We start from the raw sequence: 27,981 nt of genomic DNA, 5'->3' as shown, positions 1-27,981 counted from the left end.
AGCTTGGAGACTGAAATCCTCTGACTGCAAGGTCACCGCCCGCTTTCAGTGATTGGCAGATGAGGCACGGGGGCTGGAAGTGAGGAGGAGACTAAGTCAGGAGTCCTGGAATGGGGGCGGCAACCTCACCCAGCAAAGCCAAGGGGAAGGGCAGGCGAATCCTTTACTATGGCTGGAAGAGGGGGTCTTCTGATGCTGGAAAACTTTATAGGTGGAAAATTTTTACCTTGTAGCTCATACCTAGATTCCTATGATCCCTCCACAGGGGAAGTGTACTGCCGTGTGCCAAACAGTGGGAAAGAAGAGGTGAGTACATTCAGCTGGAGGAGACTGAAATCTACTTAGCCTGGCAGTGACTTGTGGTACTTAATTTTCTAGGAGCAAAGGGGATTGCTAAATGTTAGCCGAAGGAAGGTTTTTAGTTCTAAGAAGGTTTACTTTGTAGCTGAGTATATATGATGTATGGAACAAATCTCAGGTGATCATATGCAGAAGTGACTAATAACCTAGATAACCTCACAGAGAGCCGCATCTCTCAGACATTCCTCAGTGGCTGCTGGTAAAAAGTAGTATTTGTAAGAATTATCATATTACTAAGTGTTCCCTTTCTCGATCAAGTTTGCCTGAATTTGCCACTATATTCACGGATTTCCAGAAAACATGTTACTTCACTAAAGTAAACAAAATTTTTAAACCCAGGGATTACTTATCCTCTAGTAATTCTTCATGTCTTCAAATTATCTAATAAAGTAAATACCGATCATTTCAACGATGAAATGCAAATTCAAATTCCTACATATTTTTCAATTTAAATTTAACATTACTTTTTCTTACTCAAAGGAAACACACACACGTTAAAACTTTTTTTCAGTAATGTAAAATTAATATTATTCAAGTTTTGTAAGATATTTAAGATATATTTTATTAGTATCTTATTGCACTGAGAAAATAAATATATTTGAGGTGATAAATGTGGCTGATGAATGTATACTCATCTAAAGCCTAATATATTTTAATTTATTTTGTAAAGCACAAAGAACTAGACTATTTAAAAGATAAGTGTAGTCTTTATATATATATTAACAAATAAGTAGTATATGCAAGGCATTTTTTTAAAAAAGGGCTAAGATATTTTTTTCTCTATTGTTAACAATATTGTAAATCTGTTTTGTATTAAAAAAAAAAACCTTTAGACTTCTGGATTAAAGTTTGCAAATATTGACTAGTTTGTTGGTTAAACTGTAACCCACAGTTTTATCTGTTTCAAATGACCTGGGATTACATGGGGAAAATCCAGCTTTGTGTTTTCCAGTTCTCTCTGTCTGAGTCCTTTCTGAAATAAAGTTAAAAATGACAAGTACATCAAATTCAGGTGAAATCTTTTCTGCAGCTAATGACTCAGCCTTTTCAGATGAGAAAGAGAGGGATCAGTACACCTGCCAGCAGAGGAATGTACATTTTGGATTTCCCAGTAATCTATCTTGCAGACATTGCATCTGATCCCACAAATCTTATGTTTTTCTGGTTGAAGAATATGGTTGTCATGCAAGTTACAAGCCCAGTGTCCCCTAAAAGTCACTCACAAAAAGTGCTGCGATGCTGCCAATGGGGCTCCTGTTCTTCCAGCATTTGCCTTGTGCTGTGCAGTCACTAAGCCATGGAACAAAAATTGTCCCAAATCAGCATTGTAACACCTGTAAGTGAGACTTTATCATCATCCTTATTTTACGGATGACAACGTGACGTGGAACAAGAGACTGGTTCCAAATAGGAAAAAGAGTACGTCAAGGCTGTATATTGTCACCCTGCTTATTTAACTTATATGCAGAGTACATCATGAGAAACGCTGGACTGGAAGAAACACCAGCTGGATTGCTGGGAGAAATATCAATAACCTCAGATATGCAGATGACACCTCCCTTACGGCAGAAAGGGAAGAACTAAAGAGCTTCTTGATGAAAGTAAAAGAGGAGAGTGAAAAGTTGGCTTAAAGCTCAACATTCAGAAAATGAAGATCATGGCATCTGGTCCCATCACTTCATGGGAAATAGATGGGGAAACAGTGGAAACAGTGTCAGACTTCATCTTGGGGGGCTCCAAAATCACTGAAGATGGTGACTGCAGCCATGAAATTAAAAGACACTTACTCCTTGGAAGAAAAGTTATGACCAACCTAGATAGCATATTCAAAAGCAGAGACATTACTTTGCCGACTAAGGTCCATCTAGTCAAGGTTATGGTTTTTCCAGTAGTCATGTATGGATGTGAGAGTTGGACTGTAAAGAAGGCTGAGCGCTGAAGAATTGATGCTTTTGAACTGTGGTGTTGGAGAAGACTCTTGAGAGTCCCTTGGACTGCAAGGAGATCCAACCAGTTCATTCTGAAGGAGATCAGCCCTGGAATTTCTTTGGAGGGAATGATGCTAAAGCTGAAACTCCAGTACTTTGGCCACCTCATGCGAAGAGAAGACTCATTGGAAAAGACTCTGATGCTGGGAGGGATTGGGGGCAGGAGGAGAAGGGGACGACCGAGGATGAGATGGCTGGATGGCATCACTGACTCGATGGGCATGAGTCTGAGTGAACTCTGGGAGTTGTTGATGGACAGGGAGGCCTGGCGTGCTGTGATTCATGGGGTCGCAAAGAGTCGGACATGACTGAGAGACTGAACTGAACTGAACTGAACGTGCTTATATCAGTGATCACATGTACACACACACAGGCACACACTTTCGTAGCTTTTGCACTGTAGTGTTGCAGTCATAAGCGCAGATTGGGGTTCGACTGCCTGGCTTCAAAGATTGGCAGCACCACTTACTATGTATGGTCTGCACTTAGAGCTGAACCTCCCTGTGCCTCAGTCTCTTTATCTATAAAATGGGTATAGTAATAACATCTTCAGTGTTGTTCTGAAGATTAAACAGACTGACGTATGTAGAGCCCTTTGTGTCTAGCATTGGTAAAAGCTTTCCAAGTATTAGCTTTTGCTGTTATTATTGTATATAGTGGATTAACACGTGCTCTATATTAAATAGACATAAGTCATGTGACCAAAGACAGCTTAGAAAATATGACTGGACTTGAATTTTATGCTTTTTAAAAAGATCAGAGTTTTACATGGACAACTGGAAGAAGACTAGATTTGACACTGACTCTCCTCTTGTTGGCTGGCAGTAGGGTGTCCCTGAGGCTACAGCTCCTAGTGGAGATTTGAGATTTGGTTTCTGAGGTGAAACCACCCAATTCCCAGAAATTTGTAATTAGGATGAGAATCATTTCTTATACCTTTAGCTTATCTGAAAGTGACCTTGTTTATGTAAAGAAAACAGGAAGGCGTGTAGATCAGATTTAGAGTGAGCGGGCCACTGAACTGTCACGTCATGTGATGCAAGAACAGCTTCCCTGGTGGCTCAGTGGTAAAGAATCCACCTGGCAATGCAGAAAAGGCAAGAGACGCAGATTCAAACCCTGAGTCAGGAAGATCCCTTGGAATAGGACATGGCAACCCACTCCAGTATTCTTGCCGGAACACCCCGTGGACAGAGGAGCCCTGGGATACAGTCCACAGGGTTGCAAAGAGTCGGACACAGCTGAGCACACACACACAATGCCTATGGCTGGTGATTTGTTAGGTGAGTGAATGTTGGATCACAAGGATATTTGTCTTTTTCTTGGCCTAATATTTACATTGTCTGAATCAGAACTATATCCTGAAGAACTGTCATCATCTGAGACACAGTCAGACAGAGTATCTCTATAAAATTCACTAAAAAATTTTTCATCACTCAGAATGTCATGATGCATCAATTTTGAAAATTTTACAGAAATAAACTTGCATTTATAACATACACAGGGTTGGAACAAACACCCAGGGAAGCAAAATGTAAATGATAACAACAGTCACAAGTTGTATAATGATCCCTCAATCAGTTTTAAGAGAGGAGAAAGGCAGCAGTGCTTTAGTTGCTTAGTTGTGTCCAACTCGTGTGACCCCATGGACTGTAGCCCGCCAGGCGCCTCTGTCCATGGAATTCTCCAGGCAGGAATACTGGAGGGGGTTGCCATTTCCTTCTCCAGGGGACCTTCCAGACCCAGGGATTGAACCCAGATCTTTTGCATCCCAAGTGGTCTCCTGCATTGAAGGTGGACTTTTTGCTCACTGAACCACCAGGAAAGCCCTGAAGGGGCAGAAGATGCCCTGATAATTCATTCTGCCTGCATGAACTGGCCTTGCTCACATCTTCCCATTCATTGTTTGCTTTGGATTTAACTCTAAAACGCAGTCTCCAAGCCATCTGTTCAAATTCTTCTCCAACAGAGGACCCTTCCACTGGGTGGAGCTAGGCAGAGGCAGGGACTGTGGTTATGCCATAGCAGGCCAGCTGTGGTCTTGGGAACTACAAAGACCTGGATTTACATCCTGATTCTGCCACCTATTAGCTGTGTGACATCTGGCAAGTTATTTGAGCTCTCTGTGCTTCAGTTTGTTCATCTGTAAAATGGGCTTAACAATACTCATGTTACAGAACTTTACAGGGGGTTTAATGAAATAATTTGTGCAAAGCATTTAGCATCTTCCTTTATATATAAAAAATAGTCAATGCATAACTAATATGACAAGTTATTCCAAGTCAGAACGACAGTCTGGGATGGGATTTCAAACTTTTAGACTTTATCAAGTATGTCAAAACTTCTTTAAGAGTTTAGGGATTCAGTACACCCTTAAGTTTTCTCTCTCATATGATATTCAAAAACTTCGGTATTTTGAAATTACTGAAAATGTATACCAGCTATTGAAATAGCTTCTTTCGATTATCACCACATTCTGGATAACTTGATTGAAATGGAGAATTTGGGTTATTTTTTGTGGTGCCCTGCTTTGCTGGTTAAGTAAACAACACTTCATGGGCAACTCAGCAATGAGGAGTGTTAAATATTTGGAAGTTCAGTTCAGTTCAGTTCAGTCGCTCAGTTGTGTCCGACTCTTTGCGACCCCATGAATCACAGCACGCCAGGCCTCCCTGTCCATCACCGACTCCTGGAGTTCACTCAGACTTGCGTCTATCGAGTCAGTGATGCCATCCAGCCATCTCATCCTCGGTCGTCCCCTTCTCCTCCTGCCCCCAATCCCTCCCAGCATCAAAGTCTTTTCCAATGAGTCAACTCTTCGCATGAGGTGGCCAAAGTACTAGAGTTTCAGCTTCAGCATCATTCCCTCCAAAGAAATCCCAGGGCTGATCTCCTTCAGAACGGACTGGTTGGATCTCCTGCAGTCCAAGGGACTCTCAAGAGTCTTCTCCAACACCACAGTTCAAAAGCATCAATTCTTCGGTGCTCAGCCTTCTTCACAGTCCAACTCTCACATCCATACATGACCACTGGAAAAACCATAGCCTTGACTAGACAGGCCTTTGTTGGCAAAGTAATGTCTCTGCTTTTAAATATGCTATCTAGGTTGGTCATAACTTTTCTTCCAAGGAGTAAGCGTCTTTTAATTTCATGGCTGCAGTCACCATCTACAGTGATTTTGGAGCCCCCCAAAATAATGTCTGACACTGTTTCCACTGTTTCCCCATCTATTTCCCATAAAGTGATGGGACCAGATGCCATAATCTTTGTTTTCTGAATGTTGAGCTTTAAGCCAACTTTTTCACTCTCCACTTTCACTTTCATCAAGAGGCTTTTTAGTTCTTCTTCACTTTCTGCCATAAGAGTATTTGGAAGTAGGCAGGAAAAAAGTGAGACATATACAGACCTGGATTCCGGACTCATCCAACCCTCGAGTGGTTGTTCAGTTGCTCAGTCATGTGTGACTCTTTGTGACCCCATGAACTGCAGCATGCCAGGCTTCCCTGTCCTTCACTATCTCCTGGAGCTTGCTCAAACTCATGTCCATTAAGTCGGTAATGCCATCCAACCATCTCCTTCTCTGTCATCCCCTTCTCCTCCTGCCCTCAATCTTTCCTAGTATCAGGATCTTTTCCAATGAATCAGCTCTTCACATCAGGTGGCCAAAGTATTGGAGCTTCAACATCAGTCCTTCCAGTGAATAGTCAGGGTTTATTTCCTTTAGGATTGACTAGTTTGATCTCCTTGCTGTCCAGGGGCCTCTTAAGAGTCTTCTCCAGCACCACAATTTGAAAGCATCAATTCTTTGGCCCTCAGCCTTCTTTAGGATCCAACTCTCACATCTGTACATGATTACTAGAAGCTCTTAGCTTCTGCTCCTCAAGAGCAACAGGGTAAGGTGACCTTCTTCTGTTTGCTCCTGCAAGGTTGACGCCGCGGTGGAGGCTGCCAGAGCAGCTTTTCCAGGCTGGTCCTCCCGAAGCCCCCAGGAGCGCTCACAGGTATTGCAGCGGCTGGCGGACTTGCTGGAACAGTCCCTGGAGGAGCTGGCCCAGGCTGAGTCCAAGGACCAAGGTGAGAGGGGTCTGTGCCAGCCTCTTCCCTCTTTCTCCTGCCGGCTCTCTAGTGGGGCCAAGTCTAGTGCCCTGTCCTGAATGGAAATGTGCTTACTCAGATGCTGGCCATTCACACCCTCCTTCCAAGTTGTCAATCATATGAATAGAACTCAGGACTCTTTCATCATGTGGCCCCTTGTGGGCCCATCAGGTCCGCCCACCCAGTGCTTCTCATGGCAGCAGTAAAGCTTGGAAAGCCAGACCAGCCAAGGCCTCTGGAGGCTGAGGCTTGCAACTGGCCCACTTCTGCCTCATTCTGATGGTCAGAGCAAGTCAAGGCTGAACCCAAGTTCAAGAGGCAGGGAAATAAATACACTGTTTGTTGGTAGAAGGAACTACGGAGATCTTATGGCAAAGGGCATGGATTTGGGGAGAGAGGGCTGAGATTGCAGCCCTCCACCAGTTCTAAGTAGAGAGTTTCAGACCAAAAAAAAAAAAAATTTTGTCTCTCTTTTTTTTAAACTGCATTATTCATTTGTATTTTACTATTTTTTTTAATGGAAGTATAGTTGCACTGCTACGTTTAAAATGGATAACCAACAAGGACCTACTGTATAGCACAGGGAACTCTGCTCAATGTTATGTTGCAGCCTGGATGAGAGGGGAGTTTGGAGGAGAATGGATACATGTGTATGTATGGTCTGAATTGCTGTGCTGTGCACCTGAAACTATTACAACATCATCAGTCAGCTTTACTCCAGTGTAAAATAAAAAGTTAAAAGCAAACAAACAAACAAAAATTGAAGTATAGTTGATTTAAAATTTTGTGTTGGTTTCAGGTGTACAGCACAGTAATTCAGTTATATATGTCTATATACACATTCATATAAGTGTGTGACTGCTCTTCAGATTGTCTTGTGTGTGTGTGTGTGTGTGTGTGTGTGTGTGTGTGTGTGTTGGTTGCTCAGTCATGTCCCACTCTTTGTAACCCCGTGGACTGTAGCCTGCCAGGCTCCTCTGTCCATGAAATTCTTCAGGCAAGAATACTGGAGTAGGTTGCCACGCCCTCCTCCCGAAATAGGGGATCTCCCCAAACCAGGGATGGAACCCATTGCAGGCAGACTCTACCCTCTGAGCCACCAGGGAAGCCTGTGTGTGTGTGTGTGTGTGTGTGTGTATTAGTTTGTTCAGCTGCTCCGTCACGTCTGACTCCTTGCGACCCCATGAACTGCAGCACGCCAGACTTCCCTGTCCTTCACCATCTCCCAGAGCTTGGTCAAAACTCATGTCCATTGAGTTGGTGATGCCATCCAACCATCTCCTCCTCTGTGATCCCGTTCTCCTCCTGTATTTAATCTTTCCCAGCATCAGGGTCTTTTCTAAAGAGTCAACTCTTTGCATCAGGTGGCAAAAGTACTGGAGCTTCAGCCTCAGCATCCATCCTTCCAATGAATATTCAGGACTGATTTCCTCTTGGATTGACTGGTTTGATCTCCTTGCAGTCCAAGGGACTCTCAAGAGTCTCTGTGTGTGTATATATATGTTCTTTTTCAGATTTTTTCCCTTTATAGGTTATTACAAGATATTGAGTATAGTCCCCTGTGCTCTACAGTAGGTCTTTGTTGGTGATCTATTTTATATATAGTAGTGTGTATATGTTATCCAACCTCCTAATTTATCTCTTTCCCCACCTTTTCCCTTTGGTAACCCAAGTTTGTTTCCTAAAAGCAAAGATAATTTGCAGGGCACAAAGTCAAGTAATGTAGGAAGATTTCCAATATGTCAGTCACTGTTCCACTCCCAACACAATTTCCCAATGTTTAAAACTGCTTCCCAGAAGTCATCGTAATGGAGTAAACATCTGCAAATCTCTGTAAAGATATGTTAGGATATACGTGTATGTATAAATATGCATATGTATGCTGCTGCTGCTAAGTTGCTTCAGTTGTGTTTGACTCTGCAACCCTATAGACCATAGCCCACCAGACTCCTCTGTCCATGGGATTCTCCAGGCATGAATACTGGAGTAGGTTGCCGTGCCCTCCTGGATCTCCTGGATCTTCCCAACCCAGGGATCGAACGTGCGCCTCTTAAAGTCTCCTGCATTGGCAAGCAGGTTCTTTACCACTAGTGCCACCTGAGCAGCCCTGTATGTATGTATGTACGTACGTACGTATTTACGTATATGTGTGCTGTAAAGTGGCCTAAAGTTAGTAAGCATCTTGACCCCAAACCCTTAAGTAGAAGATGCTTCCTGACGTGGCAGAGTCTCCAGCATCACTAATAACTAAGGGACAATTCAGGTAAGTGTGTGTCTAGGAAGTGCGGGGGGCCCGTGATGGTGAGCAAGGGCCACACAGCATCCTCTGCTGGTTCCCATCAGCGTTCTGCCGCATGCTCATCTTAGTGGCTCCACTGTGTGCTGAGGAGTTAATTAATATCATCACATGTTTTTTGGTGATGTGCAAACACAGCTATCTTAACACCCATTATTCCAGCCCCTCTGCCACATGTCCAAAGCTTGGTGATTCTAAATTGAAAGAGCTGGGTCGGGTGAAATGGTAGCATCTGGAATGATGATAGCTATGAATCCTTCAGTCTAATAAGCAAAGATTATTTGACTCACTTCTAACCACTTCTACTTCATCTTATAATCTCACATCTAATTACTTCATAGTCTTATTAAACCATGATCAACACTCTCTGAAATCAAGCAATGCCCATCCGAGGCTGGAAGGAACAGAAGCTGCTTCAGAGGGAGCTGGGATATGTGTGTGGTAGCGTCTCCTCCAAGTTCGAGGTGAGGTACACTGACAGTGCCTTCTGCTGACTTCTTACAGGGAAAACCGTAACCCTGGCGAGAACCATGGACATTCCCCGGGCTGTGCAGAACTTCCGGTTCTTCGCCTCCTCCATCCTGCACCACACATCTGAATGCACACAGATGGACCACTTGGGCTGTCTGCACTACACAGTGCGGGCCCCTGCGGGCATCGGTAGGTGCTGTGCAATGACAGCTGGGCCACAGTAGCACATAGAGGTGCTTGGTCAGCCCTGTAGAAGTGATCGAAAGGAACAGACTTTAAGAAAAAGAAACTTCTGCTTTATCTGAAATTTAATTGACCTTAAAAATCTAAATCTAGTTTATTTTGTTTGTGTCAAATTCCCTACTTATCCCTACATTGTTCTTGAGGAATCACAGGGAAAGAAATGACACTGAGAATAAATTCATAAACCAGGACATTTTGTTCCTTGTAATTAAAAAGAAAAACCTTTCAGGAAAGTAGCGCAGTTAAGATCACAGTAGGGTGTCACTTTTGTGTGCTTCAGTATTGTTATCTGGAAATTAGGAGAATAGTTTAATTTTGTCTATATATGTTGAATGTGAATTATATAAATTAATAGATGTAGAGCACTTAGAACAGTGCCTGGTACTCTGATGAATAAGCCTTGACTATATTATCTATTGATACCTCTGTGGTTCCTGCATTTCAGAAATATATGCAATGACTCAAGATGTCCACTAGATGTCACTGTTTCCTCTGAGAAAAACCCATCAACTCCATATTTTACTAGTTCCATTTTATGATAGGATAAAAGAAGATAAAGAAAAGAAAATGGGACATTTTGCCACTTTGATTATCTGAACTCTTCGTAAATAACATTTTCAAGGCAGTATAACAAAACTTTAGTCTCCTTCTAAGAAGTATACTAACACATTATGCTGCAAAAATATTCTCTTATTCCCTGAAGAGCAGATTTTTCAGTGGGAAATTTAATAATATATAAAGCATATTTACTTTCGTAGCTCAGGTTTGAGGGTAGAGTATAAAATAAAGTGACTCCATTTACTTATTCATAACGTGGGTTTTATTTTTTATGTGTTTTGTGGTCAGAAGTCTGGAAGGCTTCTTACATGAAGACACATTCTAAATGCTACAGATGTTACTACTTAGCCAGCAAACCTATCTGGTTAGGATACAGATGAGAACCTAGAGATAAGTTATTTATTAAAAAATTCCCTGGGTTAGCTAAAAATGGATTTCACGTCTCAGAACCTATTTGCTCTTATTTATTACAAATAATTGTGAACAATTTAAGATCTTCTCAATCTACAACTAATTAGAAAAACAGGTTGAAAAATTTAGAAGAAATAGTGCCTAGACCATTTAAAGATAAAAAAAAGATTGTTGAGACAGTACAAAGATCAGTCTACAAACCTCAATACTGATCACATTCTGAGACTGTTTAGGGAGAAGTGACAGCATTTTAGCCCTGGTACTTATATTGTTCTTGTTTATAACTATAATTGAAAGTCATCAAGAAAAGAGTAAGCTGTATTGATTATAGTTTTAAAGGTATGGCTGCTTGTAATATATTCTAGACTAATCTCTCTGAAATTCTACAGAAATTCTACAAAAGATTGGAGATTCTTTTGTGGAATTTTTTGAAGCATTGAAATTCCACAAGCGATTGGGATTTTGGAAGAGCAAGCTGACATTTGGTGTAGCACAAAGGAGTTTTCATTAGTAAAGCATGTCTGGCCCATCTGCTTTGAAGGGTATGTCATTGCTGGCGATGCTTCTGTTCTCCTTTGTTAGCTGCTCTGATCAGTCCCTGGAATCTGCCCCTCTATCTGCTGACCTGGAAGATTGCTCCAGCGATCGCTGCTGGCAACACAGTGATAGCTAAGCCCAGCGAGCTGACTTCCGTGACCGCGTGGATGATGTGCAGACTCCTGGAGAAAGCAGGTAATCAGTGTTACGGTGTCAGAGCAGAGGCACGTGATTGGCTTTGGAGATGTATGTTTTGTAGGCTTCAGCCACTGTAGGGTCACTGACATTTTTAAAATAATGAAAAAAAATTTTTTATTGGAGTATAGTTGCTTTGCAATGTTATGTTAGTTTCTACTGTACAGAAAAGCCAATCAGATGTACATATACATAGATCTCCTCTTTTTTAGAGTTGCTTCCCATTTAGGTCACCACAGAGCATTGAGTAGAGCTCCTTGTGCTGAGGTTCTCATTAGTTATCTGTTATATACATAGCAGTGTATATATTGGAGAAGGAAATGGCAGCACTTTCCAGGTTTTGTACCTGGAGAATCCCCATGGACCAAGGAGCCTGGCAGGCTTCAGTCCATGGGGTCACAAAGAGTCAGATGTGACTGAGTGTATTTATGTCAATCCCAACCTCCTTTCCCCTCTTGGTGTCCATACATTTGTTCTCTATGTCTGGGGCCACTGACATCTGAAAAGTTATTTTGAATAGAAATCTGCTTGGCAGATCCCAGGGACATCTTTGGTTATTTGTCTTCCTTAACCTCTTCTGAGAAATACACTCTTCTGAGCGGATCCACGGGCTTCGCTCCCACTGCTTCCTTTATCCCTGCCCAGAACACACTGCTGTGGGACAGTCCTCCCTGTGGGGCTCCACAGACAGTACCCAGAGCAAAGGACAGCGGCACAGCGGCTGGCTATAAAAGCCCGACCAAATTTGACACCAGCCTGCCCCAGACAGTGTCTCCAATCATCAATTTAAATCGTGCATTGGCACCACTGGTGGATCTTGATGAAAAGAAAATATTGCTGGATACCACCCTGATTTGCATAGGAACAGAAGGCCTGAGACAAACTGCCCATTTTCCAGAGAACTGAATAGACACCCCTTAGTATTCCCTGCCCTGGAACCCACTACAGTGCGGATGATGATGCCTGTGGCTCCTTGTCTTTCTCTTGCTGATGGTTTAATGGCCACGTGTGTTCCTGGCTTCATTCCAGAGTGTTGAGCCGACACCGTGCCAGGGTTGGAAGGTCACAGGCAGGAGGCTCTAGTTGTAACCCACGAGGAAGCCCCTCACTGTGAGGCCCTGAGCTCATGTCTCTGGGTTGGAATGACCTGCAGGCGGGATGGGGGAACAGGCTGTCTTTCGGGCCCTATCAGTCTCTGCTGTGCTCGCTTCCTTCCAGCCCCCAGAGAAGGTGCTTCCCCACTCACTCACGACCATAGAGGGGGCGGTTGCTGAAAGCCTGTCTCTCTCTCCTAAACACCTTTTCTCTCAAAGCAAAACATACATGTTGGCTTCCAGGATAGCTAAGCCAGTTCCTTACTCCAGGGTATAGATGACAAGCTAAGTGGTGCTTGTTTAGGGAAGCGCATGGGGCCTTGTGACCCTGGTTTAGCTCCCTCGTATCCTATGGAGGAAAGAGGTTACCCAGCCTAGGTCTCTGGGTTGACGTCAATGGCTGCTCTGGACCTCTGGAAACATCCTTACCTAACTGGTAAGGATGAAGTGGACATCCTCACCTCCTTTGCATCCCAGAATGTGTCATCCTTTCCTTACAAAGTGACCATGTTCTATCCCTTTCTTTGCAAAACTGAGTCCAAGGGCTTTCTTCCCTGTCTCTTGCTCGCTGGTTCTTTGGTGTGAGACAGAAGGGGGGCCTCTTCTCTGCTTCATCCTGTGTTGGGAGATTGCATGAGGAGGTGGGGAGGGACCAAAGAGCCGCATCCTGGACACCTTGCTGTCCTAAAATCAGCTACGTCTTGGTCTATGAGGATTGCTCTTGTCTAACCACCCTCCCCTTTCAAATAACTCAGAACCCAGTCTGCACGAGAGTTTAATGTTTCCATTTATTTGCACAGCATTGCACTCTTATTCCTCTGGGTGAATAAACCTGTTATACCAAGATGGTCCTTCCCTCCCTCCCCCTCTGGGCTGGTTTTTCCAAACTCTCCTCCTCCAACAAACACTGAGAGTGTGATGATCCAATCGCACCTGACATGAGCCCTCAGTCTCTCCACTGGGATAGGGGTGTCAATCTCATCTACTTACTGCTTAGAGCACTCTAAGAGAAACTTCCAACTGTGTAAGAAAGCTAAAACCACCTGCCAGTGCAGTCTGGATATTGCAAGATCTAGCTCTTCTAGTCCTGAGCGTTCACACAGACTTGGAAGATGAACTTCCTTTGAAATAAAAAATCATTTAAGATGTTTTGAAGTACGCCATGAATACCTCTTTGCAAGTCTTAGAATATTTGTTTTTATCTTGGGTGCACCAAATGTTTGCCCTCATTCTTGAAGTGGCCACTCGTGGTAGATTTCTGGCCCTTCCTATTAATTTTTGTTCTGCTCTATTTAAGCTTAAAATTTTCCTTGTCAGCATCCAGCCATATCCTGGCACTGGCAGGCCTCCCTTCGCTTTGCTGTCTCTTAGCCACCTACTCTGAATTTTAGTGAATTATTATTTGCCAATTAAACTGTCTTCCCTCTCTTATAACCAGAATCTCTTAAGGGTAAAGGGTGAATGTCTCTAGAAAAGTTTCATTAATGTCTGGATCAAATGGCAAAATGGTTTTGAGAAATACAAGCCACTAGATACATAACTCAATTTATTAACATTGGAGTTCAAGGAAATGTAATCAAAATGTAAATTCCGTTGTATAGAAGGCACTCTGCCCGCTGAAATGAGCTCATTTTCCTGTGATGATAAATATGTGGTATTTCTATGTTTTCTCTCACCCTTTAAAAAAAATGCTAAAATAAGCATTAGAAGTGATTTGAGCCATTTTTTTTTGCCTTCAGGAGTCATAAAGTCCAACAGTCCACATTCTCTGGCTCTCAACTCTCTATTTGAATACGGGGCAAATATTTACAAGCTCGATAGTGATGGAGGTGCAGGACTCATGAGAACGTGAATGACGGGAAACTTTGTCCTTGTTTTCCCCTATCACCAGCTGGCAGGACCTCTCCCTCAAACCTCCTCTTTGGCCCAACCCATGGCCCAGCTGCTCTCATATGGTGTCTATGACCCAGGATGCACTTGAGCTGGATTTCAAACTAGTATGCAGGCTGAATGCGGAGGTGGGACCATTAGAGGGAGACTCTGCCAGACCCCTGTCTCCTTAGGGGCTCACCTGGATAGGGCCTCACGGTGATATGGTGAAGGCTGTGCTCTGTGGGAAGGGGTTCTTGATGATCATGGATCATCAGTGAGAACTTATCATGTATACCTTAAGAGCATATTCTTGAAGAGATGATTTTAATCCAAGAGAGTATGTCTAAGTCGGAGCAAGGGAACTGATAGGAGCGAGAGAGTAGTTACCTTACAAAAGAGCATTTCTGCATCTCCTGTTGTTCAAACCTGCAAACACAGGGAATATACTCAGCTACCTCCAGGCAAACCCTAAGAGTTTCCTGGACACAGTCGATTGCACATAGATTTTTTTCTTCTGAACACTTAAATCTTCCCAAAGTCAAGAACCTTTTCTGAATTGGATACTGTACACATTCATGCATTCATTGACTTAATAATTACTTACTAACCAAAACCTAGTTTTGCCTTCTATTGGTTGTTATTTAACCCTGGGATTAAACCTGAGTCTCTTACGTCTCCTGCATTGGCAGGTGCAGGTGGGTTCTTTACCACTAGCACCACCTGGGAAGCTCTTATTTAACCTCACTTTGCCTCAATATTCTCATGAGTGATGTGAGGATATTAATATGAAGTACCTCCCAGAGCTATTGGGAGATCTAAAGGGTGTAACCCACTTTAGACTATAGTGGGTTAACTATAGTGTAACCCACTATAGTTACAGTTGATTCACAGTGAGCACCCAATAAATGGGAGCATTTACTGGTATTATCTCTTTACATTTTTATTTTTATTATTACTAAAACTATTTTAATAGCATATATATGTAGCATTATATCTTCTTTTCTCATTGATCTATTTTAAATGTGATGTATTAAAAATATTTTTCTAGGGATTTCCCTGGCAGTCTGGTGGTTAAGACCCTGCATTTCAAATGTAGTGGGTGCCAAGTTCGATCCCTGTTTGGGGAACTAAGATCCCATATACCGATAGCATGGCCCAAAAAAGATTTTTTTTTTTTTAAAATTGAGTATTCATTCTATCTGGCAAAGTAGGCCACGGCACAAGGGATACAACCGAGGGCAAAACACAGGCCCGTGTCTGCCCTTGGCTGGTGCCCCTTCTAGTGGTGGATGTGTAGTGAACGGGTAAATCCATAAAGCACGTAATGAATACATGCAGATATAGGGCAGTACGTTCTTGTAATAGAAAAGCCTGGAGCACCTACTTGGGGGTGTTCTTGGCCACTCAGTCTTAGAGGGTGATGGCATCCAGATCATGGGGAACAGGACCTTCAACTCAAACGTCACCTTCCCCACGGGACCCTCCCTCTCTCTCCTAGGGAGGTAGCCGCTCTCTTCTCTGGCTTCTGCAGTGTGGATGCTCCCTGAACTTAACCTTTGCTCTCCTCTCTCACAGGGCCTAGCCTGCCTGAGGGTATCTCTGCATCCTCAGCCCCTGAGGCTTAGTCAGTACTCTGGAATGAATTACATAGGACCTTTAACCCTGCATTTTCTAGGGCAAAGCACCCAGAGAAATTCCAGCTGGGGCATAACATAGGCAGAGATGATGCTGTTGTCTCTGTGTTGCTATTGACTAGAGACAACCATTTGGAGAAGGAAATGGCAATCCACTCCAGCACTCTTGCCTGGAAAGTCCCACGGATGGAGGAGCCTGATAGGCTACAGTCCATGGGGTCGCAAGGAGTCGGGCACGACTGAGCGACTTCACTTCACTTCAGAGACAACCATTAACGTCCCTTCTCACCCCCATTCAAGCTACAGAAACTAACACAACATTGACAGCAATCATTTTGCAAAAAAACCCCAAAAACACCACCCCCAAAACCAAACAAACAAAACACTTTGAAGGAGAATCTCTATGTAACCTGAAGCCCTTGACACGCTGAGAAGAATAGCTGTAACCGGTACTGCTTCCCATCCAGGTGTTCCCCCAGGTGTGGTAAATATTGTGTTTGGAACAGGGCCCAGGGTAGGCGAGGCCCTGGTGTCCCATCCAGAGGTGCCCCTCATCTCCTTCACTGGGAGCCAGCCTACCGCCGAGCGCATCACACAGCTGAGTGCCCCCCACTGCAAGAAGCTCTCACTGGAGCTGGGGGGCAAGAATCCTGCCATCATCTTTGAAGATGCTAACCTGGCCGAGTGCATTCCGACAACTGTCAGATCCAGCTTTGCCAACCAGGTATGTCCTCTTTTTCTTTTTTTTCTCCCCCTTTGTTTTTTTGCTTGTTTTTAACTCAGCAGCCTTGTCAAACTGCATCTGTTGCATCACAGTGAAAACCAGGTTGAGTAGGTCTGTGCAGGGCTATTTCAGTGAAAGGAGAATGGTTACATTGTGTTACTCTTTTGACCATCTCTTCAGTCTTAATGTCACTTGGTGGCATTGTGGCATCACAGCTCCTGTTTAGCAAGCTCTTCTTCTCCTGTTGTTGTTCAGTTGCTCAGTCAGGTCCCACACTTTGTGACCCCATGGACCTCCCTGTCCTTCACTATCTCCTGGAGTTTGCTCAGACTCAAGTCCATTGAGTAGGTGATGCCAGCCAGCCCTCTCATCTTCTGTCACCCTCTTCTCCTCTTGCCCTCAGAACTCTTATGGGGGACCAGCCATGGGCCAAATGATTGCTTTCTGGCTTTTCCCTTCCTCTATTTATACTTTTCCCAGGCTTTTCTTGCTGTCCAAGAGTCCTGTTTCTTGGAAACCTTATTCTCTGCCCCCACCCAAAAGCACCTCAAATGCATTCACACATTCAAATAAATACTTGAACCAATCTCGAGCAGGTTTCTTACCTTAAAATCATGGAGGAGCCTCAAGCAACTTTGTATTTCCTGATCATTGGAAGAATTGTGAAGATCCAATATCAATGTGATGAAAATATTTGTTTCTGTGTACAGGTGCAAACATACATACACAATGCTGACAAGTCCAGAATGTGGTTTGTAAACTATTACATGTTATGCTCAAATAATAGTAAGGATGGCTTTTCACTCAGAAACCTGTTAGTGACTCTCCCTGGAACACCCAGTGTCTATGTTTGGAGGTCCAGTATCATCTGAAACTTCACCTGAACAAAGCAGAACTTCTGATTTCCTCCCCTCCTTTCCCTGCACTGCCTCTGCTCTCCCTGCCTCGAGTTTACCTTTCTGAAGAAGAGAATACCATCCACTGTGTGCTTGGGCCAAATATCTGGGACTCATCCTTGTTCTAACCTCCTCTTTTCCTTCCACCTCACTCATCCACCAATAGGTCCTATTGGTTCTATCTTTAAGGTATATCTGGAATCTTCTTTGGAGCATCTTGGCCAGTTTCTTTACCCTTTTGGGGTCCCCTTGCCCCTTTAAGAATCTGCTGATCTCAGTGGACTCCTATCACTTCTCTCATCTCCATTGATTCCACCTGGTCCACTTACCGGGATGTCTGAAAAGCTCTCCTAACCCACTCTCATTCTCTCCAATTCTATTCTCCACACAGCTGCCAGAATAATCATTTAAATATGTAAATCCCGTCCACATCTTCTTGCTGCTTAAAGCTGTCCATGATCCTTTCATGACACTGAGGATAAAATGCAAGCTCCTTGTGAGCCTGTGAGCCTATAAGATTCTGTATGATGTTGCCTCGCTCCTCACCTCCTGCCTTTATACCCTATGTTGCTCTGACCCCTATCCCTGCCTCCACCCCCCACCTCAGTCCCATTCACCTTCCTCACTTCCCTTACACACTCCAAGCTCATTTCTCACTTACTGCTGAGAATTCTGTACCTCTATCCATCTGGCTCCTTCACATCAATCAAGGGTCAGTTCAAACATTCCCTGTCCCTAGTGTCATCCAGGACTCCCTTTGGTAAAAGGGAGTAAAAGTTCTCCCTCCCCACTAGTTTCTACTCTTATCCTCAGCTTAGTTTTCTTGTATTGTTTTGGTCATGGCCTGAAGTTGTGTTATTTATTGAGCTTTATTGCGTTGTTGCCTGTCTTCCCCACAAGGCAATGTGTTCCAGATAGTGGGACTTTGTCTTGTTTACTGCTGTTCCCGATTGTCTAGACCCATGCCGGATATGTGACAGGCACTCGTGAGTGCAGGGTGATCTGTCCATGCAGTGGAGCCCCCTGACTCGTCCTTGTCTTCATGAGTCATTCTTGGCAGGGTGAAATCTGCCTCTGTACCAGCAGGATCTTTGTCCAGAAGAGCATCTATAGTGAATTTTTAAAGAGGTTTGTAGAGGCGACCAGAATGTGGAAAGTTGGTATTCCTTCTGACCCATCGGCTGACATGGGTGCCCTGATCAGTAAAGCTCATCTGGAGAAAGTAAGTAAAACCTTCTGTGTAAGTTTCAGAAAGAATTCTTAAAAAAAAATTTTTTTTTAAATTTTGTATTGGGGTGTAGTTAATTGACAATGTTGTGACAGTTTCAGGTGAACCGCAAAGTGGCTCAGCCATACATATACATGTATCATTCTCCCCCAAACTCATTCCCATCCAGGTGCCATATGACATTGAGCAGAGTTACCTGTATTATACAGAAGGGCCTTGTTAGTTCTGCATTTTAAATATAGCCATGTTCCATGTACTATGCAGGGTTTCCCTGGTGGTTCAGATGGTAAGGAATCTGCCTGCAATGTGGGAGACCCAGGTTTGATCCCTAGGTCAGGAGATCCCCTAGAGGAGAAAATGGCAACCCATTACAGTACTCTTGCCTGGAAAATCCCATGGACAGAGAAGCCTGGCAGGCTACGCTCCCTGGGGTAGCCACAAAGAGATGGCCATCTATACAGCAGGTCCTTGTTGATTATCCATTTTAAATACAGCAGAGTATACGTGCCCATCCCAAACTCCCTAACTATCCCTTTCCCTGGACCTTCCCCTTGGCAACCGTAAATTCGTCCTCTTAAATCTGTGAGTCCAGAAAGAATACTTATGGGGAGAGAAACTCAGTGCCAAGGCATAGCACCATCTTTGAAATACTGTTAAATTACTATGCTATTCTTTTTTTTTTTTTTTAAATTACGATCTGTGGGGAATTGTCTCCAGGTACCAAGTCTGAAAATGTTAAAGATAGATACACAAATGTAGTCAAGTTAAAGCAGCACCTACATGACATAAATAAACCTGGGAAGTCAGCATGAAGTCTGACTTCCATAGAGCAGTCAGTAGAGTGAGGAAAGCAAATTTCAAAGCATAAAGGTCAGCTGATGCGAATGTTGTGGGTTGAGGGTGGCAGGGATTTCCACAGGTAAATGCTCCCAGTCAGTTCTCAGGCAGTAAGGTTCTGCCTCTGGGTAATAGCAAACAGGGGTTCTGGAAGTGCGAATCCAGTCTGAACAATGTAGACTTTAACTGGTGGGGTGACTTGTGGGGTCTTTGTGGGAGAAGCCACTGAAGAAGGTGTTCTCTGGGTGCTTTGTGGATTTGGGTCTTTAAGATCATTTTCATTTCCTGATAAACTCCCACAGTAAGTCATAGAATTTTGGAGTTAAAAGATGTCATGTTGAGCTATGGTAACTAAGACCAAGCAAGGGTAATGGTTGTACGCCCCCATGGGTTAACCAGTGAGGGCCAGAGCCTTTACGTAGATTCAGCAGACTTGCCACACTTGAATTTGAATTTTGACTTTCACTATACTGTGAAGAACAGATTCCCACAGGTAGGAACATGCAGTGTCAGTCTTCCCGGTCTCTTCTTATTTCTTGTGTTTTCTCAATAAAATAGGAAGCAAGGTGAGGAGGGGAGATGGTATTGAAGGTTTCAAGGAGGATAAGTTCTGAGATAGTCTTCAAGGAGATCAGGAGAGACAGAAATGGACTTGAAGTGACAGTATTGTCAGCGGGGCAGCTTCAAGGGCTCCCCTCGGAGCTGTGATCACTTGTGGTCACACTAACAAAGCATACGGTCATTGATTTAAAGTGAGGCCAGCCAGCATAGCTGTGTCTTCTTCCAGTCAAATTCACCTGCACAATTGCAGGCACATAGGTAGCTGTTCCCAGAGTGCGCCTGGGGGACCCACAACTGTGACTATTCCCATCTTGTGAAGCGAGGTGTCACCCGATGTAAGAGGCTCCCTGGTTCTCTCTCATCTGACTGTTCTGAACTCAGCGATCCATGCTGTAAACCCACGCATGCAAATAAGTGGTGAAAAATAACTTTTGCCTCTTTCCAAATGCTTCCTGTGGAGAAAAGTTACTTTCCAGGAGCATCTTTCATTAAGCTCAGGCCATGTGAAATTAAAAGATGCTTGCTCCTTGGAAAAGAAGTTATGACCACCTCAACAGCCTATTAAAAAGCAGAAACGTTACTTTGGCAACAAAGGTCCGTCTAGTCAAAGCTATGGTTTTTTCAGTAGTCATGTAGGATGTGAGAGTTGAACTATAAAGAAAGCTGAGCACTGAAGAATTGATGCCTTTGAACTGTGGTGTTGGAGAAGACTCTTGAGAGTCCCTTGGACTGCAAGGAGATCCAACTAGTTCATCCTAAAGGAAATCAGTCCTGAATATTCATTGGAAGGACTGATGTTGAAGCTGAAATTCCAGTACTTTGGCCACCTGTTGCGAAGAACTGACTCATTTGAAAAGACCCTGATTCTGGGAATGATTGAGGCAGGCGGAGAAGGGGAAGACAGAAGATGAGATGGCTGGATGGCATCACTGACTCAATGGACATGAGTTTGAGTAAGCTCTGGGAGTTGGTGATGGACAGGGAGGCCTGGTGTACTGTAGTCTATGGGGTTGCAAAGGGTTGGACACGACTGAGCGACTGAGTTGAACTGAACTGATGTGGTGTCTGTGCTTAGGTGCTCAGTTGCGTCTGACTCTTTGCACCTCCATGGACTGTAGCCACCAGGCTCCTCTGTCCATGGGATTCTCCAGGCAGGAATACTGGAGTGGGTTGCCATGCCCTCCTCCAGGGGATCTTCCCAACCTGGAGATCGAACCCAGGTCTTCCATATTGCAGGTGGATTCTTTCGTGTCTGAGCCACCAGGGAAGCTCAGGCCATGGCACCATCTAAGGTCCCCTGTGCAGTTCACCAACTCACTGGAGACTCAAAGCTCTCTTCATCAACTCGGCAGAGAAACTGTTTTTCTATCCTAGGCACTGTCATAATCATTAAGTTCTCCAATGAGGGGAGGTGTGTCAGTGAAGCAAATCAAAGTATTTGACTTTCCTGTAGCAGCTGAATGATGTGTAGCCCCTCTATGTGTGTGCATGCACACACACACAAACTCTCTTTTGTGTGTGAAAGAAATCAACACCATTCACAGGCTCCTATTGGTAGTTACGACTTTTCTTGGTCATATTCTGATTATTTCTCCCTTTTGTCCCATATCGTGAACTCGGACCAAATACAGACTTGCTGGGATTCCCCGTATTGTAGGTCCTGTGAGCGTTAATGCAATATTTGTGATGCTCAGCGTATTCCTGCTGGCTCAAAGGGGCCCGCCCTCTCTTTAGCCCCGCTCCCTACCACACCCTCCTGAACTCCACCACAGGCTCTCCTCCAGGCAACTCTGCTTTCCAACAACAAGCAGCCTCAGGCTGTCTGAGCTACTCTACCCCACGTGGGCAGCAGGACCTTTGTCTACTGAGCCCTGGTTCCATTCGGAGGAGAAGAGTAAACAAAGCCAGCTTCTGACCCTGTTGTTGCGCTGTTCAGTCACTCAGTTGTGTGTCTGACTCTTTGCGACCTCATGGAGTGCAGCACACCAGGCTTCCCTGTCCTCCACCATCTCCTGGAGCGTGCTTAAACTCATGTTCATTGAGTCAGTGATGCCATCCAACCATCTCATCCTGGTTCCCCCTTCTCCTCCTGCCCTCAGTCTTTCCCAGCATCAGAGTCTGACCCTGTGGTGCCCTTTAGATGATGCCTCATGATGACAAGACAGTCAAGAGGAGGCCACTTAAAATCTGTTTGTGTTAAGCTCAAACACACTGCCCTTTTAAGACATCCATCTTGAAAAGAGGGTACCTCATGATCAGGAAGCAACAGTTAGAACTGGACATGGAACAACAGACTGGTTCCAAATAGGAAAAGGAGTGTATCAAGGCTGTATATTGTCACCCTGCTTATTTAGTACAAGAAACACAAGCTGGAATCAAGATTACTGGAAGAAATATCAATAACCTCAGATATACAGATGACACCACCCTTATGGCAGAAAGTAAAAAAGGAACTAAAAAGCCTCTTGATGAAAGTGAAAGAGGAGAGTGAAAAAGTTGGCTTAAAGCTCAACATTCAGAAAATGAAGATCATGGCATCCGGTCCCATCACTTCATAGGAAATAGATGGGGAAACAGTGGAAACAGTGTCAGATTTTATTTTGGGGGGCTCCAAAATCACTGCAGATGGTGACTGCAGCCATGAAATTAAAAGACACTCCTTGGAAAGTTATGACCAACCTAGATAGCATATTCAAAAGCAGAGACATTACTTAGCTAACAAAGGTCCGTCTAGTCAAGGCTATGGTTTTTCCAGTGGTCATGTATGGATGTGAGAGTTGGACTGTGAAGAAGGCTGAGCGCCGAAGAATTGATGCTTTTGAACTGTGGTGTTGGAGAAGACTCTTGAGAGTCCCTTGGACTGTAAGGAGATCCAACCAGTCCATTCTGAAGGAGATCAGCCCTGGGATTTCTTTGGAAGGAATGATGCTAAAGCTGAAACTCCAATACTTTGGTCACCTCAAGCGAAGAGTTGACTCATTAGAAAAGACTCTGATGCTGGGAGGGATTGGAGGCAGGAGGAGAAGGGGACGACAGAAGATGAGATGGCTGGATGGCATCACTGACTCGATGGACGTGAGTCTGAGTGAACTCCGGGAGTTGGTGATGGACAGGGAGGCCTGGTGTGCTGCGATTCATGGGGTCACAAAGAGTCAGACACAACTGAGTGACTGAACTAACTAACTAACATGGGGTTGCAAAGAATTGGACATGACTGAGTGACTGCACACACGTACGCACAAACACACACACCCCTCAAAAATTTCTAAGGTTCTACTGGAAGATGTTGCAGTGTTAAAATTTTTTTTCACAGTTAAAAACTTAAAAATAGTATTTATCATCAGCCATTTATTTTCATATTTTAGGGAAGAACAATACAGATGTTATTTCCATTATTCTAATGCACACAAAAGGGCGGGTAGCCGTGGGGTTCCCCTTGTTTTGTGGGTCCATGGGGAGATCTCTCAGCTCTGCTTGTAGTCACCCCCACACACACTCAAAGTCTCAGAACCATCCTGCTGAGGTTCAGAGGGTCCCTGGACACCTGCCATCCTCACTGCTCCGCCCGGAACATGTGCACCTGGATGCCAGGAGTCGCAGCTTTACCATCGGGGTCTCTCACCACATGAACCCCTGGACGGGAGCTTTAACAGCTCATGTCTTGTGAGGGGACCCTGTGTATCTCTGCCCTTTGAGAGGGAGCCAGTGGAAGCAGCTCGGGAAGCGTATGTGTCTTTTTCAGGCTGTGATTCTTCTCAGTTCATTCTGCCAAACCTTAGTCTGGGATCAAGGAGGCAGCAGACATGCTCCACTGGTGGCCGTGTTTCCTCGCCTTTCACCAGGAAGCTGTGGGGGCGGCGAGTCAAGGAGAGGCCGGCCGTCATCTTGGCGTTCCAGCCCTCTTCTGCAGTGGGTCTCTGACTTCTGCAAACCGACTTAGCCACGGGATCTTTGTGTCCATCCTACTTCTGTGGGATTGTCACAACAGATGGAGATGCGGTGACCTAAGAACCCAACTGGAGCACGTGACGGATGTTCTGTAGGCAAAGGGCTCCTAGGTGCAGGCGTGGCTTCTCAGGTTCCCAGTGACGGCAGGGGAGGCCCGGGAAATGGCAGGTGATTTTATCCTCAGGGGATGCAGAAATGTCTCCCTTGTCTCTTTCACAGGGTTGCTTTTCGTTTTTGTTTTTCTTTTTACTCTCTGGAATCCTCACCTACTTGACTGTCTGGAGAATCTGGCTCTAGGCCAGCCTCCCAAAGATGCAAGTAACTAGAGAAAGAGAATGCTGGATGTTGACAGTGAGGCTGGAGGAACCACAGAGGAAGTTCATGGGTTTATCCCCCAGTAAGGCCAAGCTTTGGGTCTAACTAAGGTCCACTCTTTTATTTATTTATTTTTAAACTAAAAACATTTTGTATTGAGGTATAGCCAATTAGCAATGTTGTGACCATTTCAGGTGAACAGTGAAGGGACTCAATCATACATATACATCATTCTCCCCCAAACCCAGCTTCCTGTCCTCCTTTGTCAGTTAGGAAAACTGGCATACAGAGTAGGGGCCATCCTTGAAGTCTCACAGCTTGCGGATGTCAGATTATGCATTATACGGTCGTCATCATCTCCATCACCATCAACACAAACAGCAGCATCTGACCTTCAGAAGTTTTGCTATGTGGCAGGTGTCATGCTAAGGACTTTACATACATTATCGTATTTAGTCTTTGCAAGAACCTGGGAAAGAGGTGGCGCAGTCAATCCCATTTTTCTGATGAGGAAACTGAGGCCTAGAGCATTTGAATCCCTCAGCTGGTAAGGACCTGAGATCGGAGCACTACTGGACTCCTAAGCCCGCTCTTCCAACCTCCAGGCTTTGCTTTTATGTCCAAAATTACCAAGTGCTGACGATTCTCTGCTCTCTCCTCTCAAGGAAAGGTCTTAGAGCAATATTTCATTCCATTTTGTATCACCTTTATCAGTCACAAGGTTGTTTTTCTGAGCTAGGAGTGTAGATATCATTGTGTTATCTGGGGAGATTTTCTCTAGAAAAGGAATTCAGTTTCGTGTGAGTCACCTTATATGCTAAATTCGATGAATTCGCAATTTGAAAACCGACACTTCCCTTCACATTTTATTATCCTAAAAGCTTCGAAGAGAGAACTGTGTAATTTTGCTTAGATGTGATCATCTGAAGGCAGAGTGCTCCTTGCACTGTGTGAATTGCTGCTGAAAATCCTGGCTCTGCATCCAGCCGGGCCTCTGGAGACTCACCTGCACACACCCTGTTCACACAAAATGCTGCCTCTTGGCATCTTTTAATTAATGTGAGTGTGCTGCTTCGAAAGGGGCAAGAGAGTAGGAGAAAGAGGATTCTATATTGTTTATCAGCCATATGAACTATGTACGCTTTTGGAGATTCACTTATGTCATCAGCAAATAGAGGACAGTAATATGTAGCTAGCTAATAGAGTTTTGAGAGAATTATGTGAGAATGTGTTAAAAGCACTTATCCACATGCCTGGTTCTTAGACATTAAATAAACAACTCTCCTTTTCTTACTTGTGGGGGCTGACTGGCCAGATGATGGTTAGAGCATGTCTGCCCTCAGGCTTACCAGCTGAGTGGAAATATAATCAACCTTAGATTTTATGGGGGGAATAACCTTATATGTCTTTCCTGTGCATGCATGCTCAGTTATGTCTGACTCTTTTCCACCCCATGGACTATAGCCTGCCAGGCTCCTTCATCCATGGGATTCTCCAACAAGAACACTGGAGTGGGTTGCCATTTCCCACTCCAATATGTCTTTCCTGCTGCTGCTGCTGCTAAGTCGCTTCAGTCGTGGCCGACTCTGTGCGACCCCAGAGACGGGAGCCCACCAGGCTCCCCTGTCCCTGGGATTCTCCAGGCAAGAACACTGGAGTGGGTTGCCTTTTCCTTCTCCAATGCATGGAAGTGAAAACGAAGTCACTCAGTTGTGTCCGACTCTTAGCGACCCCATGGACTACAGCCCACCAGGCTCCTCCATCCATGGGATTTTCTAGGCAAGAGTACTGGAGTGGGGTATGTCTTTCCTAGGTGCTTGAAAAATATTGAATTCTCTCTGTGCTATGTGAAAACAAATGATAAGTTGTTACTATGTTTTTTATCTGCCCAGGTCAGAAGTTACATCAAGAAAGCTCGCATGGAAGGAGCCCAAATTCTGTGTGGTGAGGGAGTGGATAAGTTGAACCTTCCCCCCAGGAATCAGGCAGGGTACTTCATGCTTCCCACGGTGATAACAGATGTTAAGGATGAGTCCTGCTGCATGAAGGAAGAGATATTTGGTCCAGTGACGTGTGTCGTCCCCTTTGATAGTGAAGAGGAAGTGATTCAAAGAGCCAACAATGTTAAATATGGACTGGCTGCTACCGTGTGGTCAGGCAACGTGGGGCGTGTCCACCGGGTGGCCAAGAAGTTACAGTCAGGCTTGGTCTGGACCAACTGCTGGCTCATTAGAGAGCTGAACCTACCTTTCGGGGGGATGAAGAGTTCTGGGGTGGGCAGAGAAGGAGCCAAAGACTCTTATGAATTCTTCACTGAAGTCAAAACCATCACTGTTAAACACTGACCTCGGCCAGTGCAGAAGCTGATGCCTGGCTGCAGAGAATCAGTCGTCCAGTGTACTGAAAAGAAATCCCTCATAAATTTCAGCCAAGTCGTGACTCAGCAGAAGATTCTCTCTATAGCTTATCCTCTGTACTCAGTATTTTTACCGACTGGTGAAAAGATGCTTGATCTTTTCAGTGGGGAGTCAAAGAAGAGAAGATCTCTGAGTAGGAAGGCATACAAAGGAAGCCACACAAACACTGGGCTCCTCCTAGGTTGTGTTTTTATTGTATTTTTTCATCATTTTGATTCAATTCTTAAAAATTCACAGATAATTAGTTTCCTTTTTTCATTTGCAAGTATATGGTAAAAAAAAAAAAAAAATCTACAAAGCCAAAGAGAAACACATCACCATAATCTCTAGCTTTGGGGAGATTGCAGAAATGGTCTCTCCATCCATCAGCCACTAGCATGGCTCATTAGAATTGACTGTACCTCATTATGCAAGGGTGCTTTGAATGTTGATGATGTAATTTATGTGGGATTTGTCAGAGTAACCATATATGGTAGGTCCTACTAAATATGTCTTTATGAGGACAAAGAAAAATGAAACAATGATTACTTTTGGAAGAAACTCAGAACAAGGAGAGTTTGATATTTTCCTACTATGGAGTCTAATCAATTCCAATTAAAAATGTATGTATTCAGGAAACTTAAAATTTTTGAATACTGTATGGCTGAGTCTCTTTGCTGTCTACCTATAGCTATCACAAAATTGTTAACTATACCCTAGTATAAAATAAAAAAGTTTAAAAACTTTACTAATCTTAAAGGAAACAATAACTGTTAAATAAATTTTAGCAAGCAGTCACTTTCTTCATGAATTGTCCTTTATTCTTATCTTCATCCTCTTAGGAGCATAGACTTTTTACCAAGTATTAGTGGTGTTCTTCTCTCTTTTTCCCTGAATCTCCCAATGTTCAGAGGAGAAATCTGAGATTTACAGACATTAAGCAGCACATCCGAGTTCCCACAAATGATGTGGGGAAAGGAAGGACTTGAACCCAGGGCTCTCAGATGCCATACCCTATGATTTCTGGCCATTTCATGCTTACCTTGGGTATTTCAGAAAAATGGAGTCCTTAGGGCTTCCCTGGTGGCTCAGATGGTAAATAATCTGCCTGTAATGCAGGAAACTTGGGTTTGATCCCTGGGTCAGGAGACCCCCGAAGAAGCAAATGTCAACCCACTCCAGTATTCTTGCCTGGGGAATCCCATGGACAGAGGAGCCTGGTGGGCTACAGTTTATGGGGTCACAAGGACTTGAACACAACTGAGCAACTAACACTTCACACTTCAGTGGTTTGTAGAACACATCATGTTGGGTCTCCCCTC

The 27,981-nt window shown here is 44.1% G+C and overlaps 1 protein-coding gene across 4 annotated transcripts; it reads left to right on the top strand.

Moving 5' to 3' along the window:
- Positions 1-35: 35 nt before the first annotated feature.
- Positions 36-27,457, top strand: ALDH8A1 (aldehyde dehydrogenase 8 family member A1). 4 transcript variants are annotated; one of them, XM_069599272.1, is made up of 7 exons: positions 36-306; positions 6,275-6,422; positions 9,244-9,399; positions 11,005-11,154; positions 16,222-16,478; positions 18,435-18,596; positions 26,156-27,457. In XM_069599272.1, exons 1-7 carry the CDS (start codon positions 169-171, stop codon positions 26,606-26,608), a joined length of 1,464 nt encoding a protein of 487 aa, XP_069455373.1. In that variant the 5' UTR covers positions 36-168; the 3' UTR covers positions 26,609-27,457. The 4 variants fall into 4 exon arrangements, with proteins under 4 accessions (XP_069455373.1, XP_069455375.1, XP_069455374.1 ...); XM_069599273.1 differs by having other exon boundaries at positions 76-306; positions 16,261-16,478; XM_069599274.1 differs by lacking the exon at positions 18,435-18,596.
- Positions 27,458-27,981: the final 524 nt, after the last annotated feature.

Source organism: Ovis canadensis, chromosome 8 (assembly GCF_042477335.2).
Source record: "Ovis canadensis isolate MfBH-ARS-UI-01 breed Bighorn chromosome 8, ARS-UI_OviCan_v2, whole genome shotgun sequence".
In the NCBI taxonomy this organism is placed as follows: Eukaryota; Metazoa; Chordata; class Mammalia; order Artiodactyla; family Bovidae; genus Ovis; species Ovis canadensis.
This window is presented reverse-complemented; position numbering and strand designations above follow the sequence as displayed.